Below are 21,959 nucleotides of genomic sequence, written 5' to 3'. Positions count from 1 at the left end.
CCCCGCGGACGCGCCTCCTTGTGCCCCCCGCGGACGCGCCTCCTTGTGCCCCCCGCGGACGCGCCTCCTTGTGCCCCCCGCGGACGCGCCTCCTTGTGCCCCCCGCGGACGCGCCTCCTTGTGCCCCCCGCGGACGCGTCTCCTTGTGCCCCCCGCTGACGCGCCTCCCCTACACGGCCTTCCACGCCACTGCTTCCCTCGCATGCACGGTGGGAAGGAGCGGGCAGCTTTCCTGCAGGCACAGTATAGAAAACCAATCTAGTCCCCATGATAAGTATCAGAAGCTTCTCTTCTTCTCATTCACATTGTTGGGTATTACGGGATTCAGAGTCGGAGAGCATTGAGACACACCCTGTTGACAAAGGAAATGATAACGCCCAGTTGTCAGTACATCAATATATTTCCACAAGGAGCAACAGACGGACATAATGAGTTACCTGAAAGTCTGCGGAGCAAAGAGGAAGGATAAAAATCATGTTTGTCATTGGGGTCCATTAAAAATGTTGCACCGTTTGCCTCCTGTAGCTTCTACACGGTCTGTTGCTGGCTGTAGAATGGGTTAACTGAGAATCTGTCAGTGAGCGCTGTCTGATGGAAGAGTTTATAACTCCTTTATCTGGCTTTTTTCAAACTACACTCAACTAATGTATGATCAGACCACATGTGTCAGTGACTGCACCAGCAGAATAGTGAGTGCAGCTCTGGAGTATAATACAGGATGTAACTCAGGATCAGTAATGTAATGTATGTACACTGTGACTGTACCAGCAGAATAGTGAGTGCAGCTCTGGAGTATAATACAGGATGTAACTCAGGATCAGTAATGTATGTACACAGTGACTGCACCAGCAGAATAGTGAGTGCAGCTCTGGGGTATAATACAGGAGGTAACTCAGGATCAGTACAGGATAAGTAGTGTAATGTATGTACTCAGTGACTACACCAGCAGAATAGTGAGTGCAGCTCTGGAGTATAATACAGGAGGTAACTCAGGATCAGTACAGGATAAGTAGTGTAATGTATGTACTCAGTGACTACACCAGCAGAATAGTGAGTGCAGCTCTGGAATATAATACAGGAGGTAACTCAGGATCAGTACAGGATAAGTAGTGTAATGTATGTACACAATGACTGCAAAAGCAGAATAGTGAGTGCAGCTGTGGAGTATAATACTGGATGTAACTCAGGATCAGTAATGTACTGTATGTACACATCGATTGCACCATCAGAATAGTGAGTGCAGCTCTGGAGTATAATACAGGATGTAACTCAGGATCAGTACAGGATCAGTAATGTAATGTATGTACTCAGTGACTGCACCAGCAGAATAGTGAGTGCAGCTCTGGAGTATAATACAGGATGTAACTCAGGATCAGTAATGTAATGTATATACACAGTGACTGCACCATCAGAATAGTGAGTGCAGCTCTGGAGTATAATACAGGATGTAACTCAGGATCAGTAATGTAATGTATGTACACAGTGACTGTACCAGCAGAATAGTGAGTGCAGCTCTGGAGTATAATACCGGATGTAACTCAGGATCAGTACAGGATCAGTAATGTAATGTATGTACACAGTGACTACACCAGCAGAATAGTGAGTGCAGCTCTGGAGTATAATACAGGATGTAACTCAGGATCAGTAATGTAATGTATGTACACAGTGACTGCACCAGCAGAATAGTGAGTGCAGCTCTGGAGTATAATACAGGATGTATCTCAGAATCAGTACAGGATCAGTAATGTAATGTATGTACACAGTGACTGCACCAGCAGAATAGTGAGTGCAGCTCTGGAGTATAATACCGGATGTAACTCAGGATCAGTACAGGATCAGTAATGTAATGTATGTACACAGTGACTGCACCAGCAGAATAGTGAATGCAGCTCTGGGGTATCATACAGGATGTAACTCAGGATCAGTAATGTAATGTATGTACACAGTGACTGCACCAGCAGAATAGTGAATGCAGCTCTGGAGTATAATACAGGATGTAACTCAGGATCAGTAATGTAATGTATGTACACAGTGACTGCACCAGCAGAATAGTGAATGCAGCTCTGGGGTATCATACAGGATGTAACTCAGGATCAGTAATGTAATGTATGTACACAGTGAATGCACCAGCAGAATAGTGAGTGCAGCTCTGGGGTATCATACAGGATGTAACTCAGGATCAGTAATGTAATGTATGTACACAGTGACTGCACCAGCAGAATAGTGAATGCAGCTCTGGGGTATCATACAGGATGTACGTATCCAGGAGAGTCTCCTGCGGGATGTAGGACAGTATAAGATTAGTATTGTGTGTCTGCAGTCCTCGCTCAGCTACTTCTATCTTGCTGTAAAAACAGTTGACAAAGTAAAGTCATGATGTAGATGTTTTGCTGAGAACATAATAAATCCTCACCATAAAAAAGTAAATATTCAAATCTAGTAATCTCTTTACTCTCAGAGCAGCGCTTTCATGTCCGGATTACAGAGCTGCAGGAATAAATGGCGAGAGCGCAGCGCGAGTTAAGCTCACGGCTGTGCGCTGTGCGTTCAAGGTATTACTTTGAAGGGATTAGCACATTAGCATGACTCTAAACGACGTGTCAAAGCGTTTATGGAAATCGTCTCCTCTCCCCCCAACACTAACTCAAAGCCCTATAAGAAATATACATGAGACTCCATGAAAGGCCGCCCCTCAATTACACAAACTGACACTTAAAAGCAGCACATGTGCTCTGCCTGGCTGCCATCTCCTCATTAAATCACCATTAGTTAAATGCTTCCAACCTTTGACTCAATCCATCAAGGAGCTGAGAACTCTGAAATCCCCAAACCTGGAAATGAGGAGCAGAGTAACTACAGGAGACTTATCTGTGAGGGAGGCGTCACCCTGCAGGAATATAGCAGTCATCCTATACATAGGGGGCAGTATTATAGCAGTTATATTCTTGTACATAGGGGGCAGTATTATAGTAGTTATATTCTTGTACATAGGGGGCAGTATTATAGCAGTTATATTCTTGTACATAGGGGGCAGTATTATAGTAGTTATATTCTTGTACATAGCGGCAGTATTATAGTAGTTATATTCTTGTACATAGGGGCAGTATTATAGTAGTTATATTCTTGTACATAGGAGCAGTATTATAGTAGTTATATTCTTGTACATAGGGGGCAGTATTATAGTAGTTATATTCTTGTACATAGGGGCAGTGTTATAGTAGTTATATTCTTGTACATAGGGGGCAGTATTATAGTAGTTATATTCTTGTACATAGGGGCAGTATTATAGTAGCTATATTCTTGTACATAGGGGCAGTATTATAGTAGTTATATTCTTGTACATAGGAGCAGTATTATAGTAGTTATATTCTTGTACATAGGGGGCAGTATTATAGCAGTTATATTCTTGTACATAGGGGCAGTATTATAGTAGTTATATTCTTGTACATAGGGGCAGTATTATAGTAGCTATATTCTTGTACATAGGGGCAGTATTATAGTAGTTATATTCTTGTACATAGGAGCAGTATTATAGTAGTTATATTCTTGTACATAGGGGCAGTATTATAGTAGATATATTCTTGTACATAGGGGCAGTATTATAGTAGATATATTCTTGTACATAGGAGCAGTATTATAGTAGTTATATTCTTGTACATAGGGGGCAGTATTATAGCAGTTATATTCTTGTACATAGGGGGCAGTATTATAGTAGTTATATTCTTGTACATAGGAGCAGTATTATAGTAGTTATATTCTTGTACATAGGGGCAGTATTATAGTAGTTATATTCTTGTACATAGGGGGCAGTATTATAGTAGTTATATTCTTGTACATAGGGGCAGTATTATAGTAGCTATATTCTTGTACATAGGAGCAGTATTATAGAAGTTATATTCTTGTATATAGGGGGCAGTATTATAGTAGTTATATTCTTGTACATAGGGGCAGTATTATAGTAGCTATATTCTTGTACATAGGAGCAGTATTATAGAAGTTATATTCTTGTACATAGGGGGCAGTATTATAGTAGTTATATTCTTGTACATAGGAGCAGTATTATAGTAGTTATATTCTTGTACATAGGGGCAGTATTATAGTAGTTATATTCTTGTACATAGGGGGCAGTATTATAGTAGTTATATTCTTGTACATAGGGGCAGTATTATAGTAGCTATATTCTTGTACATAGGAGCAGTATTATAGAAGTTATATTCTTGTACATAGGGGGCAGTATTATAGTAGTTATATTCTTGTACATAGGAGTAGTATTATAGTAGTTATATTCTTGTACATAGGGGCAGTATTATAGTAGTTATATTCTTGTACATAGGGGGCAGTATTATAGTAGTTATATTCTTGTACATAGGGGCAGTATTATAGTAGCTATATTCTTGTACATAGGAGCAGTATTATAGAAGTTATATTCTTGTATATAGGGGGCAGTATTATAGTAGTTATATTCTTGTACATAGGGGGCAGTATTATAGTAGTTATATTCTTGTACATAGGAGCAGTATTATAGTAGTTATATTCTTGTACATAGGGGCAGTATTATAGTTATATTCTTGTACATAGGGGGCAGTATTATAGTAGTTATATTCTTGTACATAGGGGCAGTATTATAGTAGCTATATTCTTGTACATAGGAGCAGTATTATAGAAGTTATATTCTTGTATATAGGGGGCAGTATTATAGTAGTTATATTCTTGTACATAGGGGGCAGTATTATAGTAGTTATATTCTTGTACATAGGAGCAGTATTATAGTAGTTATATTCTTGTATATAGGGGGCAGTATTATAGTAGTTATAGTCTTGTACATAAGAGCAGTATTATAGTAGTTATATTCTTGTACATAGGGGGCAGTATTATAGTAGTTATATTCTTGTACATAGGAGCAGTATTATAGTAGTTATATTCTTGTACATAGGGGGCAGTATTATAGTAGTTATATTCTTGTATATAGGGGGCAGTATTATAGTAGTTATATTCTTGTATATAGGGGGCAGTATTATAGTAGTTATATTCTTGTACATAGGAGCAGTATTATAGTAGTTATATTCTTGTATATAGGGGGCAGTATTATAGTAGTTATATTCTTGTACATAGGAGCAGTATTATAGTAGTTATATTCTTGTACATAGGGGACAGTATTATAGTAGTTATATTCTTGTACATAGGAGCAGTATTATAGTAGTTATATTCTTGTATATAGGGGGCAGTATTATAGTAGTTATATTCTTGTATATAGGGGGCAGTATTATAGTAGTTATATTCTTGTACATAGGAGCAGTATTATAGTAGTTATATTCTTGTATATAGGGGGCAGTATTATAGTAGTTATATTCTTGTACATAGGAGCAGTATTATAGTAGTTATATTCTTGTACATAGGGGACAGTATTATAGTAGTTATATTCTTGTACATAGGAGCAGTATTATAGTAGTTATATTCTTGTATATAGGGGGCAGTATTATAGTAGTTATATTCTTGTATATAGGGGGCAGTATTATAGTAGTTATATTCTTTATTATATACCGGATCCCATTGCAGTGAATGTAGAGACGCGTCTCTTGCTCGGCTTCTTCTTGCCGTGCTGTAGTCAGACCCTGTTTTTGGTCGTGCATTGTGTGACCTCCGCTGAGGACGATGTTTCTGTACTTCTACATGTTGTTGTTTTGTCTTCTCCCTTGTTTGTGACTTTGTATGTATTTTCCATTTTGATATATTTTGCTAGTTTCCCCATTATGTGAGATGAGGACAGCTCTGCTTCCACCCATTGTATTTCCATGGTTACTGCCATCTTTCATTTTAGCATATGAACATTAATCCACCATTCCTTTGTCATGTGCTGATCGTTTGCTCGCTGCGATCTTCTCCATTGTTGGAGAAGATTCTGCTCTTCTTTATGGTCTTTCTTATATTCTGTGTTTGCAGTTCATCCAGTTTGGCCGCTAATTATGAATTCTCTTTGTAAATCTCCCCTGCTCCGGGGTCTGTGCTGTCAGTGTATGAGGAGCCCACTCCATCCAGTGCAGGCAATGCTGAGCTGAGCCCCCCAGTCCTGGACACATACAGGTCACATTCTCTGATACTTTGTAGCAAACTACTGCTGGATGAAAGTAGGACTTGGTTTGGATTTTTCTCAGGCTTCTGTATTTACATCTGTTTTCCCATTCAGTGGCAGCAAGAAAGCGATGATTTGTGCTGATAATGAACAGATAATGGTTCTGCCATATCCACTAGCGCCGCAGACAGCGATCAGCCGGGGTTATCGGGGCGACCTCTTATCATACAGCCATAAATAGGAATCATCTCCACCCAACCACCCAGTCTTGGTCCAACTACTGGTGCTGCTTTTCGGCCGCCCGCCACCTTTCGGCCGCTCGCCCCTCTCCGCCTTTCGGCCGCTCGCCCCTCTCCGCCTTTCGGCCGCTCGCCCCTCTCCGCCTTTCGGCCCCCGCCCCTCTCCGCCTTTCGGCCGCTCGCCCCTCTCCGCCTTTCGGCCGCCCGCCCCTCTCCGCCTTTCGGCCGCCCGCCCCTCTCCGCCTTTCGGCCGCCCGCCCCTCTCCGCCTTTCGGCCGCCCGCCCCTCTCCGCCTTTCGGCCGCCCGCCCCTCTCCGCCTTTCGGCCGCCCGCCCCTCTCCGCCTTTCGGCCGCCCGCCCCTCTCCGCCTTTCGGCCGCCCGCCCGCCCCTCTCCGCCTTTCGGCCGCCCGCCCCTCTCCGCCTTTCGGCCGCCCGCCCCTCTCCGCCTTTCGGCCGCCCGCCCCTCTCCGCCTTTCGGCCGCCCGCCCCTCTCCGCCTTTCGGCCGCCCGCCCCTCTCCGCCTTTCGGCCGCCCGCCCCTCTCCTGCATTTTTGCACTTACTCTTTGCTTTCAATGGGTGAAAAACCCTGCAAATACACTGAAAGAAAATCAGTCAGAAAAAAACCCCGATGTGTGCGCATGAGATTTCTGAAATGTCATAGCCTTTGCTGGTGCTGTAAAAAGCAACTTAAAATTTAAAAACTCAGCAAAAACGCAATGTATAACGATGGCCTCAAAACTGTGTGTTGTGGGTGAGCTGGGTGACACCCTCCGACCTGCGGTGACTGTATAGGGATTATTCATCCACGTCCAGGAGGGGTTAGTGAGGGCTGGCACAGTGCACAGCTGACAGGAGTGTGTGTATTAGTAGAGGCTTCAGTGTCCATAGCGAGGTCATGGTGGCTCAGGAGTCCTAGTAATGAATGCTCCGCTCACCGGGCTCTGGACGGGGATCCGGGGGCAGGTGACGAGGTCCGTCCTGGGCAGGTGACGAGGTCCGTCCTGGGCTGGTGACGAGGTCCGTCCTGGGCAGTGCCCTCCTGCTGAGCGGGGGACACTATTGTTCCTGCACTTTAAGCTGATGAGCCCCTGCTCCTCACCCCTGTTAGGAATCTGACTCCATCCACCTCCTGCACCTCTTAATGGCTTCTGGGAAATTGCTCCACTTGACACACATGACACGAAAATGGCTAAGTGCCGCACATTTCCCAGACTAAAAATACTTCACTCCTACGGTCATTTGGCTCCTCGGCCGCAGAGCATCGCACTTACATGTTTCATAGTGTCAGCTCATCTTGCTGGCTGTCCTGTAACCCATGTTCTGCACCATTCTAGACTTGACAGCCATGGCACTACACATCCTGAGCCTCCTGGTTCATGCATGTGATGCCAGGTCCATAGACGTATCACAGAGGGAACGTATATTCAGGACGTTGCCCGTCGGCTCTCATGTGTTGAGAGTAAACATCTGCAGGAAATCTTATTATTGAGCACCTGAAATTCCCTTCCTGCCAGTCGCCTTCTGCCAAGTTGTGTGGGCAAAGAAAATGCAGCTGAAAATAACCCGTGTGCTGGAGCGACTCCTCCGCCATCCGAAAACACCTCTGCCAGCCAAACACTGTGCTCACTCTGTGCCTGTCCTTAAGGACGCCTCTCCTCAGCCGTGGCTAGCTCCGGACCACTGACATGTCACTGCACTGTGAGCGCCGGCTCATCCGATGCCCGCCGCTGGACCGTAAACTCCTATATTTAACCAAAACACTATTTTCAGTCCCAAAAATACATCCAAAGTGCTGGCCAGTTGGGTCAACTGTATTCTGACCCAGTCAGCAGAGACAGTAAAGTGGATTACAGGAAATGAGGGAGGGTCTCTGTCCCTACAGGAGGTGGGAGAGGGTCTCTGTCCTTATACAGTAAGTGGGGGAGGGTCTCTGTCCCTACAGGAAGTGGGAGAGGGTCTCTGTCCTTATACAGTAAGTGGGAGAGGGTCTCTGTCCTTATACAGTAAGTGGGAGAGGGTCTCTGTCCCTACAGGAAGTGGGAGAGGGTCTCTGTCCTTATACAGTAAGTGAGAGAGGGTCTCTGTCCCTACAGGAAGTGGGAGTGGGTCTCTGTCCCTACAGTAAGTGGGAGAGGGTCTCTGTCCCTACAGGAAGTGGGAGAGGGTCTCTGTCCTTATACAGTAAGTGGGAGAGGGTCTCTGTCCTTATACAGTAAGTGGGAGAGGGTCTCTGTCCCTACAGGAAGTGGGAGAGGGTCTCTGTCCTTATACAGTAAGTGAGAGAGGGTCTCTGTCCTTATACAGTAAGTGGGAGTGGGTCTCTGTCCCTACAGTAAGTGGGAGAGGGTCTCTGTCCCTACAGGAAGTGGGAGAGGGTCTCTGTCCTTATACAGTAAGTGGGAGAGGGTCTCTGTCCTTATACAATAAGTGGGAGAGGGTCTCTGTCCCTATACAGTAAGTGGGAGAGGGTCTCTGTCCCTACAGGAAGTGGGAGAGGGTCTCTGTCCCTATACAGGAAGTGGGGGAGGGTCTCTGTCCCTATACAGGAAGTGGGAGAGGGTCTCTGTCCCTACAGGAAGTGGGAGAGGGTCTCTGTCCCTATACAGGAAGTGGGGGAGGGTCTCTGTCCCTACAGGAAGTGGGAGAGGGTCTCTGTCCCTACAGGAAGTGGGAGAGGGTCTCTGTCCCTATACAGTAAGTGGGAGAGGGTCTCTGTCCCTACAGGAAGTGGGAGAGGGTCTCTGTCCCTATACAGGAAGTGGGGGAGGGTCTCTGTCCCTACAGGAAGTGGGAGACAGAACCTCATCAAGAGAATGCCAAGAGTGTGCAAAGCAGTCATCAAAGCAAAAGGTGGCTACTTTGAAGAACCTAGAATATAAGACATATTTTCAGGTGTTTCACACTTTTTTGTTAAGTATATAATTCCACATGTGGTAATTCATAGTTTTGATGCCTTCAGTGTGAATGTACAATTTTCATAGTCATGAAAATACAGAAAAATCTTTAAATGAAAAGGTGTGTCCAAACTTTTGGTCTGTACTGTATTATCTTTAATACCATTTATTGAAGATTTCCTATATTCGGGGGGTCCGACCTCTTGACCTCCACCGATGGGGGTGCAGCGGTGCCTGGTCCTCCTTTTTCTTATATGTAGACCCTCTGGCCCCCCACAGTGCAGCGAGCCCCCATCCAGTTGTTTGGGTATTGCTGAGCAGCAAGGGATTGAATGCAGCGCCACACCGACACTGCACCATCAGTCACCGGATTGGCTGCAGAGGTTGGACCGCTGCCGATCATAAAGTGATGCCATCCCCAAGCAATGTGCATTCAGCTTACTGATGGGAATACCCCTTTATAGGGGTCTTTCTACCGCATACATGGAGGCGTTGCTATATGCAGTTTGCCCGGGTCCACGGTGGTCAGGGCTCTGCACGGTGGAGAACACAGTCGTCCTGTAGCTAGGTTTTGGGGGCTTTCCATTTCCTCTGCAGGTGGGATACTGGGGCCGACACGCTGGATGTAACGGCTTCATCGCGGATGCAAATGCTACATAAAGTGATTAATGCTGAGCCGTCACCGCACCTTTTTACTCGAAAAATTAGAAAATAAATCCATTTTCTGGTAAATCTATTCAAAAGCCAACAGAGCAGCAAAGCCTGTGCTTACACTGCAATCCTCTGGCCACAGAGCGGTCTCTGCCCCCTTATCTCGCCTCCCCTCCTTATCTGTACAATGCACTAATCATATGGCTTGCAAATGCTCTGCAGCACTACAGAAAATCCTCTCCATCCCCCGCGAGCCTCCAGCGGCTGCAGAGCCGATACCGCGCTCCCAGACAATGCGCCGCTCCGAGGGGGGAATGAATGGCGGACGGCTGAATGAAGAGTGGAAGGCCTGGAAAGCAGATTAACACTTGCTGCATTGGATGGAACATCCATGGATAATGTTTACGGCTGCCGTCCTTCACGGCCGGGCCGGAGGGCGTCGGTTATGGCGGCCGGGGATAACAGCTCAGCGCTGCTCTTTATTCACAGGCTGGGAAGAGGTCGGTGCAGCTTGGTGCCATGTGCCGGATCTGCCGCTTGTCTTGTGGAGGGGCTATATTATTTTTCCCCTGAAATTAGATACCTAGGAAAGAAGGATCGGGCATGTTAAATTTCCCTATGCCTGATCTTTTGTTCCTGCAAGAGAAAAGCTGCCAGGAGAGCGGTCTGCTGCTTACTGCCCTAACTCTTTAAAAGGGGCTCTCCAATCTCCCGCGGGGGCTCTCCGATCTCCCGCGGGGGTGCTTTTCTCTCTGGTCAACGTCCCCCATATCCTTTACCCTGCCTCTTACCCGCCATAGTGACCCATCCTTGTGATCCATGTCTGGCACCTCCTCCTGGTAAATCAGAAACTAGCTGCTTCACTGCTCAATGCTGATGTTAGGTCCTGGCCTCTACTCCAGTCACTGCCAGAGCTGCTCCACTGCTCAATTCTAATGTTAGGTCCTGGCCGATACTTCAGTCACTGCCTGAGCTGCTCCACTGCTCAATGCTAATGTTAGGTCCTGGCCGATACTCCAGTCACTGCCAGAGCTGCTCCACTGCTCAATGCTGATGTTAGGTCCTGGCTGATACTCCAGTCTCTGCTTGAGCTGCTCCACTGCTCAATGCTAATGTTAGGTCCTGGCCGATACTCCAGTCACTGCCAGAGCTGCTCCACTGCTCAATGCTGATGTTAGGTCCTGGCCGATACTCCAGTCTCTGCTTGAGCTGCTCCACTACTCAATGCTGATGTTAGGTCCTGGCCTATACTCCAGTCACTGCCAGAGCTGCAGTAAAAACCATATGGCTGGAAAGAGACCACCCTCTACGGATAAGAGTGCGCCCGCCCGATTCCTTCACCAAAATTGTATCTGTGCAATGGAGGATTTCTCTACTGGAAGAAGAATAATGTCTGGAGCATCGGCGTAACCCCCAGACCGCGCCCCGCTTATCTGTGGAGGTGACAACATGGACGTCCTGCCGGGTGTTGTGCACGAGCGTAGGTACCATGCACCTAGAATAGGACACATGTGCGATACCTGTCCCCCATTACTGCACAGCCAGACTACACAGAGCTTGTTTGTAGTCTGTAACCATGGAGACATATAGCTCTGCATAGGGCCTGTAGACAAAAAATGGTAGCTGATTTTTTATTACTTTTCTTGAACCAGGACTATTTATAAAGCTTCTTCATTCTAGATAAGCTGCAAATACATTTGTGTTCTGCGCCATAAATGCTACAAACTGCAGCCGCAGCTTTCCGCCCCATGTTCTGCACGGCTGACGGACGTTTCCTCGAAATGGCGCACTATATATCCCTCTCGCTCGCAGCGCCACTGACTCGTCCAGGTTCATGTCATCTACTTCACCCCGCAACAGAGGGGCCGCCGCCGTCTCCTGCAACAAGTTAGGAGGGGACGTCACCCGGGGGCACCCTGATAACCGTAATGAGGCGACTGCGGACTCCGAACGTGGGGAATTTCTGTCCCATATTCCTTTATAACGAGGCATAATGAGGGGGGGACGACACGGGCGAGCAGCGGCAGCTTATTGTGTCTGCAGCTGATGATAATAAGGGGTCACATGACCACCGGACCACCGCCTCCATCCAGACGGAAACCGGGAAGTCTACTGGCTGCTGCTCTCAGAGTACAGATAATGTAGTAGATGTCACCTGCAGTCCTATGTAACACCACAGATAACACAGTGATATCTCTCGGAGTACAGATAATGTAGTAGATGTCATCTGCAGTCCTATGTAACACCACAGATAACACAGTGATAACTCTCTGAGTACAGATAATGTAGTAGATGTCACCTGCAGTCCTATGTAACACTACAGATAACACAGTGATAACTCTCTGAATACAGATAATGTAGTAGATGTCACCTGCAGTCCTATGTAACACCACAGATAACACAGTGATAACTCCCTGAGTACAGATAATGTAGTAGATGTCACCTGCAGTCCTATGTAACACCACAGATAATACAGTGATAACTCCCTGAGTACAGATAATGTAGTAGCTGTCACCTGCAGTCCTATGTAACACAACAGATAACACAGTGATAACTCTCTGAATACAGATAATGTAGTAGATGTCACCTGCAGTCCTATGTAACACCACAGATAACACAGTGATAACTCCCTGAGTACAGATAATGTAGTAGATGTCACCTGCAGTCCTATGTAACACCACAGATAATACAGTGATAACTCCCTGAGTACAGATAATGTAGTAGCTGTCACCTGCAGTCCTATGTAACACAACAGATAACAGTGATAACTCCCTGAGTACAGATAATGTAGTAGATGTCACCTGCAGTCCTATGTAACACAACAGATAACAGTGATAACTCCCTGAGTACAGATAATGTAGTAGATGTCACCTGCAGTCCTATGTAACACAACAGATAACAGTGATAACTCCCTGAGTACAGATAATGTAGTAGATGTCACCTGCAGTCCTATGTAACACCACAAATAACACCGTGATATCTCTCGGAGTACAGATAATGTAGTAGATGTCACCTGCAGTCCCATGTAACACCACAGATAACAGTGATAACTCTCTGAGTACAGATAATGTAGTAGATGTCACCTGCAGTCCTATGTAACACTACAGATAACACAGTGATAACTCTCTGAATACAGATAATGTAGTAGATGTCACCTGCAGTCCTATGTAACACCACAGATAACACAGTGATAACTCTCTGAGTACAGATAATGTAGTAGATGTCACCTGCAGTCCTATGTAACACCACAGATAATACAGTGATAACTCCCTGAGTACAGATAATGTAGTAGATGTCACCTGCAGTCCTATGTAACACCACAGATAACACAGTGATAACTCTCTGAGTACAGATAATGTAGTAGATGTCACCTGCAGTCCTATGTAACACCACAGATAACACAGTGATAACTCCCTGAGTACAGATATTGTAGTAGATGTCACCTGCAGTCCTATGTAACACCACAGATAACACAGTGATAACTCCCTGAGTACAGATAATGTAGGAGATGTCCCCTGCAGTCCTATGTAACACCACAGATAACACAGTGATAACTCTCTGAGTACAGATAATGTAGTAGATGTCACCTGCAGTCCTATGTAACACTACAGATAACACAGTGATAACTCTCTGAATACAGATAATGTAGTAGATGTCACCTGCAGTCCTATGTAACACCACAGATAACACAGTGATAACTCTCTGAGTACAGATAATGTAGTAGATGTCACCTGCAGTCCTATGTAACACCACAGATAACACAGTGATAACTCTCTGAGTACAGATAATGTAGTAGATGTCACCTGCAGTCCTATGTAACACCACATATAATACAGTGATAACTCCCTGAGTACAGATAATGTAGTAGATGTCACCTGCAGTCCTATGTAACACCACAGATAATACAGTGATAACTCTCTGAGTACAGATAATGTAGTAGATGTCACCTGCAGTCCTATGTAACACCACAGATAACACAGTGATAACTCCCTGAGTACAGATAATGTAGTAGATGTCACCTGCAGTCCCATGTAACACCACAGATAATACAGTGATAACTCCCTGAGTACAGATAATGTAGTAGCTGTCACCTGCAGTCCTATGTAACACAACAGATAACAGTGATAACTCCCTGAGTACAGATAATGTAGTAGATGTCACCTGCAGTCCTATGTAACACCACAGATAATACAGTGATAACTCCCTGAGTACAGATAATGTAGTAGATGTCACCTGCAGTCCTATGTAACACCACAGATAACACAGTGATAACTCTCTGGGTACAGATAATGTAGTAGATGTCACCTGCAGTCCTATGTAACACAACAGATAACAGTGATAACTCCCTGAGTACAGATAATGTAGTAGATGTCACCTGCAGTCCTATGTAACACCACAGATAACAGTGATAACTCCCTGAGTACAGATAATGTAGTAGATGTCACCTGCAGTCCTATGTAACACAACAGATAACACAGTGATAACTCCCTGAGTACAGATAATGTAGTAGATGTCACCTGCAGTCCTATGTAACACCACAGATAACAGTGATAACTCTCTGAGTACAGATAATGTAGTAGATGTCACCTGCAGTCCTATGTAACACCACAGATAACACAGTGATAACTCCCTGAGTACAGATAATGTAGTAGATGTCACCTGCAGTCCTATGTAACACCACAGATAACACAGTGATAACTCCCTGAGTACAGATAATGTAGGAGATGTCCCCTGCAGTCCTATGTAACACCACAGATAACACAGTGATAACTCCCTGAGTACAGATAATGTAGTAGATGTCACCTGCAGTCCTATGTAACACTACAGATAACACAGTGATAACTCTCTGAATACAGATAATGTAGTAGATGTCACCTGCAGTCCTATGTAACACCACAGATAACACAGTGATAACTCTCTGAGTACAGATAATGTAGTAGATGTCACCTGCAGTCCTATGTAACACCACAGATAATACAGTGATAACTCCCTGAGTACAGATAATGTAGTAGATGTCACCTGCAGTCCTATGTAACACCACAGATAACACAGTGATAACTCCCTGAGTACAGATAATGTAGTAGATGTCACCTGCAGTCCTATGTAACACCACAGATAATACAGTGATAACTCCCTGAGTACAGATAATGTAGTAGCTGTCACCTGCAGTCCTATGTAACACAACAGATAACAGTGATAACTCCCTGAGTACAGATAATGTAGTAGATGTCACCTGCAGTCCTATGTAACACAACAGATAACAGTGATAACTCCCTGAGTACAGATAATGTAGTAGATGTCACCTGCAGTCCTATGTAACACCACAGATAACACAGTGATATCTCTCTGAGTACAGATAATGTAGTAGATGTCACCTGCAGTCCTATGTAACACCACAGATAACACAGTGATATCTCTCGGAGTACAGATAATGTAGTAGATGTCACCTGCAGTCCTATGTAACACCACAGATAACACAGTGATATCTCTCGGAGTACAGATAATGTAGTATATGTCACCTGCAGTCCTATGTAACACTACAGATAACACAGTGATAACTCTCTGAATACAGATAATGTAGTAGATGTCACCTGCAGTCCTATGTAACACCACAGATAACACAGTGATAAGTCTCTGAGTACAGATAATGTAGTATATGTCACCTGCAGTCCTATGTAACACTACAGATAACACAGTGATAACTCTCTGAATACAGATAATGTAGTAGATGTCACCTGCAGTCCTATGTAACACCACAGATAACACAGTGATAACTCTCTGAGTACAGATAATGTAGTAGATGTCACCTGCAGTCCTATGTAACACCACAGATAATACAGTGATAACTCCCTGAGTACAGATAATGTAGTAGATGTCACCTGCAGTCCTATGTAACACCACAGATAACACAGTGATAACTCTCTGGGTACAGATAATGTAGTAGATGTCACCTGCAGTCCTATGTAACACCACAGATAACACAGTGATAACTCTCTGAGTACAGATAATGTAGTAGATGTCACCTGCAGTCCTATGTAACACCACAGATAACAGTGATAACTCTCCGAGTACAGATAATGTAGAAGATGTCACCTGCAGTCCTATGTAACACCACAGATAACAGTGATAACTCTCTGAATACAGATAATGTAGTAGATGTCACCTGCAGTCCTATGTAACACCACAGATAACACAGTGATAACTCTCTGAATACAGATAATGTAGTAGATGTCACCTGCAGTCCTATGTAACACCACAGATAACATAGTGATAACTCTCTGAGTACAGATAATGTAGTAGATGTCACCTGCAGTCCTATGTAACACCACAGATAACACAGTGATAACTCTCTGAGCACATATAATGTAGTAGATGTCACCTGCAGTCCTATGTAACACCACAGATAACACAGTGATAACTCTCTGAGTACAGATAATGTAGTAGATGTCACCTGCAGTCCTATGTAACACCACAGATAACACAGTGATAACTCTCTGAGTACAGATAATGTAGTAGATGTCACCTGCAGTCCTATGTAACACCACAGATAACACAGTGATAACTCTCTGAGTACAGATAATGTAGTAGATGTCACCTGCAGTCCTATGTAACACCACAGATAACACAGTGATAACTCTCTGAGCAGATAATGTAGTAGATGTCACCTGCAGTCCTATGTAAGACCACAGATAACACAGTGATAACTCTCTGAGCAGATAATGTAGTAGATGTCACCTGCAGTCCTATGTAAGACCACAGATAACACAGTGATAACTCTCTGAGCACATATAATGTAGTAGATGTCACCTGCAGTCCTATGTAACACCACAGATAACACAGTGATAACTCTCTGAGCAGATAATGTAGTAGATGTCACCTGCAGTCCTATGTAAGACCACAGATAACACAGTGATAACTCTCTGAGCACAGATAATGTAGTAGATGTCACCTGCAGTCCTATGTAACACCACAGATAACACAGTGATAACTCTCTGAGTACAGATAATGTAGTAGATGTCACCTGCAGTCCTATGTAACACCATAGATAACACAGTGATAATGTAGTAGATGTCACCTGCAGTCCTGTGTAACACTACAGATAACAGTGATAACTCTCTGAGCACAGATAATGTAGTAGATGTCACCTGCAGTCCTATGTAACGCCACAGATAGCACAGTGATATCTCTGAGTACAGATAATGTAGTATATGTCACCTGCAGTCCTATGTAACACCACAGATAACACAGTGATAACTCTCTGAGTACAGATAATGTAGGAGATGTCCCCTGCAGTCCTATGTAACACCACTAGTTCTGTGCTGTGGATGGAGCTGATACCTGACCCCTCACTGATGGGAATATAGTTGCTGCTGCACTGTAAGCCTTGTGTATCGGAGGTGGTGTTCTTTTGTACTGTGGTCACAGCCAGAGCTGCGGGGAGCATGCTGCTGCCTTCCTGTTAGCTCAGTGTCCTTGCTGTCTCCTGCCGCTTTATCATCTTCCATTGTGATTCCTGACTATAGATGTTATGTGACTGTCGTGTTACACCATGAATTTGTAATTCTACTCCAGTCACACCCAGAGCTGCATATAGCAACTTGCTACCTTCCTGTTAGCTGTCACGGCGTGTACGCAGTGTCCTCCGCTGTGATACCTCGGCAAGTCCAACATGTCTGCGTGTTCCCCTCGGTACAGAGCCAGAACGCAATACGGCGAGACTCGGAGCTTGTGTGCTTCCCTTATCAGCTCCAAATAGCAGCCTGCAGAATTATGAATGCAGCTCTGGGTGTGACCAGAGGATGAGACCTACTGGTGTGATCTTATAAGCGACCTGTGGAGTTACTCAGCATCTTACATGAAGGATGAGATTTATACTGGAGACCTCAATGGCTGGAAATATTGTTAGGACTTTTTTTTTTTTTTACTTTCTAAACTCTTTTATATTTTTGAAGACGTTTTGTTTTGTTTTAATTATAACCCGTTTCTGTGTTTTTAGGCATGTGACGCAGCAGGAAACCAACTACACCATAACTTCCAGCACCAAATCCATCCGCCAGCTCTCCGAGATTGTGAGAGGCTCCACCCGGGTGAGTGTGCGCACCCTCCGCAGCACGGCGGTTCATTCGTATCGAGCCCCCCGTCACATACTCAAATTATAGAATAAGCTTCAGGAGGCTAAATTGGCTTCGTAGTGATGGAGAAACACGGGCACCTGCTACTAAAAACAGCGCCCCTTCAGGACACGTTTGGTATCGCAGCTCTGGACAAAAGGAGCTGAGCTGTAATATCTGATGCAACCTGAAGACGTCGGGGGGGCTCTGTTTTTGTAAAAAGGCAGCCATGTTTTTCTAATTTTAGACAACTCCCTTTAATCATGTTGGGCAGAAATGTAACGCTGGCGTCTATGCCGCCTCCCAGAGAAATGTGGCTCCTGGATGCTGCGTGTGCACCAATTTGTGTTCAGACACCAGTGATACATTGTTGTGTTTAGCTGATCACAGGTCACAGTTTTATTAGTTTTTCTTTTTCCCCTTCTTTTGATCTTCCAGCAAGATCGTCTGCAGCTGGACAGACTGAAGAGTCAGTTATCCGAGGCCATCCAGCGCTACGGGGCCGTACAGAAGGTAAGAGGCCAGCAGCCGCGTCCTCCTGCGTCACATCCTCCAGCGACGCGTCCTCTTGCGTCACATCCTCCAGCAGCCGTGTCCTCCTGCGTCACATCCTCCAGCGACGCGTCCTCTTGCGTCACATCCTCCAGCAGCCGTGTCCTCCTGCGTCACATCGTCCAGCGACGCGTCCTCTTGCGTCACATCCTCCAGCGACGCGTCCTCCTGCGTCACATCCTCCAGTGCCGCGTCCTCCTGCGCCACATCCTCCTGCGTCACATCCTCCAGCGCCGCGTCCTCTTGCGTCACATCCTCCAGCGCCGCGTCCTCCTGTGCCATATCCTCCTGCGTCACATCCTCCAGCGCCGCGTCCTCTTGCGTCACATCCTCCAGCACCGCGTCCTCCTGCGTCACATCCTCCAGCGACGCGTCCTCTTGCGTCATATCCTCCAGCGACGCGTCCTCTTGCGTGACATCCTCCAGCAGCGCATCCTCCTGCGTCACGTCCTCCTGCGCCACATCCTCCAGTGCCGCATCGTCCTGCGTCACCTCCTCCAGCGCCGCATCGTCCTGCGTCACCTCCTCCAGCGACGCGTCCTCCTGCGTCACATCCTCCAGCGACACGTCCTCCTGCGTCACATCCTCCAGCGACGCGTCCTCCTGCGTCACATCCTCCAGCGACGCGTCCTCCTGCGTCACATCCTCCAGCGACGCGTCCTCCTGCGTCACATCCTCCAGCGACGCGTCCTCCTGCGTCACATCCTCCAGCGACGCGTCCTCCTGCGTCACATCCTCCAGCTACGCGTCCTCCTGGGTTACATCCTCCAGCGCCGTGTCCTCCAGCGTCGCGTCCTCCTGCGTCACATCATCCAGTGCCGCGTCCTCCTGCGTCACATCATCCAGTGTCACGTCCTCCTGCGTCACATCCTCCAGCGACGCGTCCTCCTGCGTCACATCCTCCAGCGACGTGTCCTCCTGCGTCACATCCTCCTGCGTCACATCCTCCAGCGACGTGTCCTCCTTGGTCACATCCTCCAGCAGCCGCGTCCTCCAGCGTCACATCCTCCAGCAGCCGCGTCCTCCAGCGTCACATCCTCCAGCGACGCGTCCTCCTGGGTCACATCCTCCAGCGGCGCGTCCTCCTGGGTCACATCCTCCAGCGACGCGTCCTCCTGCGTCACATCCTCCAGCGACGCGTCCTCCTGCGTCACATCCTCCAGCGCCGCTTCCTCCTGCGTCACATCCTCCAGCGGCGCGTTCTCCTGGGTCACATCCTCCAGCGACGCGTCCTCTTGCGTCACATCCTCCAGCGCCGCGTCCTCCTGCGTCACATCCTCCAGCGCCGCTTCCTCCTGGGTCACATCCTCCAGCGACGCGTCCTCCTGGGTCACATCCTCCAGCGACGCGTCCTCCTGGGTCACATCCTCCAGCGACGCGTCCTCCTGCGTCACATCCTCCAGCGACGCGTCCTCCTGGGTCACATCCTCCAGCGACGCGTCCTCCTGCGTCACATCCTCCAGCGTCGCGTCCTCCAGCGTCACATCCTCCAGCGTCGCATCCTCCAGCGTCGCGTCCTCCAGCGTCACATCCTCCAGCAGTGCGTCCTCCTGCGTCACATCATCCAGCGTCACGTCCTCCTGCGTCGCATCCTCCAGCAGTGCGTCCTCCTGCGTCACATCCTCCAGTGTCACGTCCTCCTGCGTCACATCCTCCAGAGTCGTGGGAAAAATACCGAAAAAGAAAGTCCAAGTGCGGTGAAAGAGTGGGAAAAAAAATACCAGCAGCTATATTTTTGGGTTTTATTTTTATAGCATTAGTTATTTGTTAACAATAACCTGGTTACATGATTCTCCAGGCCGGTGCGATTACAGCAACAACAAATACAGTGAAGGAAATAAGTATTTGATCCCTTGCTGGTATTGTACGTTATCCCACTGACAAAGACATGAACAGTCTATAATTTTAAGCGTACGTTAATTTTAACATGGAGAGATAGAATATCCCCAAAAAATCAAGAAAATCACATTATATTAATTTAGATAAATTTAATTGCATTTTGCAGTGAGAAATAAGTATTTGATCCCTCTGGCAAACAACACTTAATACTTGGTGGCAAAACCCTTGTTGGCAAGCACAGCAGTCAGACTATTTTTGTAGTTGATGATGAGGGTTGTGCACATGTCAGGAGGAGTTTTGGTCCACTCCTCTTTGCAGATCATCTCTAAATCATTCAGATTTTGAGGCTGTTGCTTGGCAACTCGGAGCTTCAACTCCCTCCATAAGTTTTCTATGGGATTAAGGTCTGGAGACTGGCTAGGCCACTCTATGACCTTACTGTGGTTCTTTTTGAGCCACTCCTTTGTTGCCTTGGCTGTGTGTTTTGGGTCATTGTCTTGCTGGAAGACTCAGCCACGACCCATCTTCAATGCTCTCACTGAGGGAAGGAGGTTGTTGGCCAAAATCTCACAATACATGACCCCATCCATCTTCTCTTCAGTACAGTGCAGTCGTCATGTCCCCTTTGCAGAATAGCTCCCCTCAAGGTATATTGTTTCCACCACCATGCTTCACGTTTGGGACGATGTTCTTAGGGTTGTACTCATCCTTCTTCTTCCTCCAAACACAGCGAGTTGAGTTAATGCCAAAAAGCTCAATTCTTTTCCCATCTCACCACAGCTCCTTCTCCCAATAACTCACAGAATCATCCAGGTGTTCACTGGCAAACTTCAGACGGGCCTGCACATGTGCCTTCTTGAGCAGGGGGACCTTGCGGGCACTGCAGGATTTTAAACCTAAAATGTGTTACCAATGGTTTTCTTGGTGACTGTGGCCACAGCTGCCTTGAGATCATTAACCAGATCCCCCTGTGTAGTTTTAGGCTGTGTGCCCACGATGCGGATTTAATGCGTTTCAGCTGCTGCATTTCCGCTGTGAAAACGCATTAAAAACGTTTATTAAGATGTCTGCCATGTTTCCCAATGATAATCCGCATGTCTTGTGCACATGCTGCAGAAATTACACAGTACAGACCAAAAGTTTGGACACACCTTCTCATTTAAAGATTTTTCTGTATTTTCATGACTATGAAAATTGTACATTCACACTGAAGGCATCAAAACTATGAATTACCACATGTGGAATTATATACTTAACAAAAAAAGTGTGAAACAACTGAAAATATGTCTTATATTCTAGGTTCTACAAAGTAGCCACCTTTTGCTTTGATGACTGCTTTGCACACTCTTAATTCATAGTTTTGATGCCTTCAGCGTGAATGTACAATTTTCATAGTCATGAAAATACAGAAAAATCTTTAAATGAGAAGGTGTGTCCAAACTTTTGGTCTGTACTATATACATTGGGTGCAGTGACCAAAAAGCACAGCATTTAGCATGTGGATTATATTATTGGAGGAGGAGGTGAGCTGTGACATCACCTATTGTGAATGGTGGATCCTGTGTTATCTACTGTATATAGCGGTGTTATCAGTCATTGTA

General features: G+C 46.0%; 1 protein-coding gene across 7 annotated transcripts in view; it reads left to right on the top strand.

Moving 5' to 3' along the window:
* TSNARE1 (t-SNARE domain containing 1) overlaps nt 1–21,959 on the top strand; it is a 305,999-nt gene that overhangs the window by 90,003 nt on the left and 194,037 nt on the right. For all 7 annotated transcript variants that reach the window (XM_073679958.1, XM_073679959.1, XM_073679954.1 and 4 more), the window contains 2 exons: nt 17,853–17,943; nt 18,406–18,480. In XM_073679958.1, coding sequence (XP_073536059.1) covers nt 17,853–17,943; nt 18,406–18,480 — 166 coding nt within the window. The remainder of the gene's footprint in view (nt 1–17,852; nt 17,944–18,405; nt 18,481–21,959) is intronic.

The sequence above is a fragment of the Phyllobates terribilis genome, unplaced genomic scaffold (genome assembly GCF_046119375.1).
Source record: "Phyllobates terribilis strain yellow unplaced genomic scaffold, ASM4611937v1 Scaffold_4__5_contigs__length_816908805, whole genome shotgun sequence".
NCBI lineage: Eukaryota > Metazoa > Chordata > Amphibia > Anura > Dendrobatidae > Phyllobates > Phyllobates terribilis.
The sequence above is the reverse complement of the archived record's forward strand: the minus strand, read 5'-3'. Positions and strand labels throughout refer to the sequence as shown.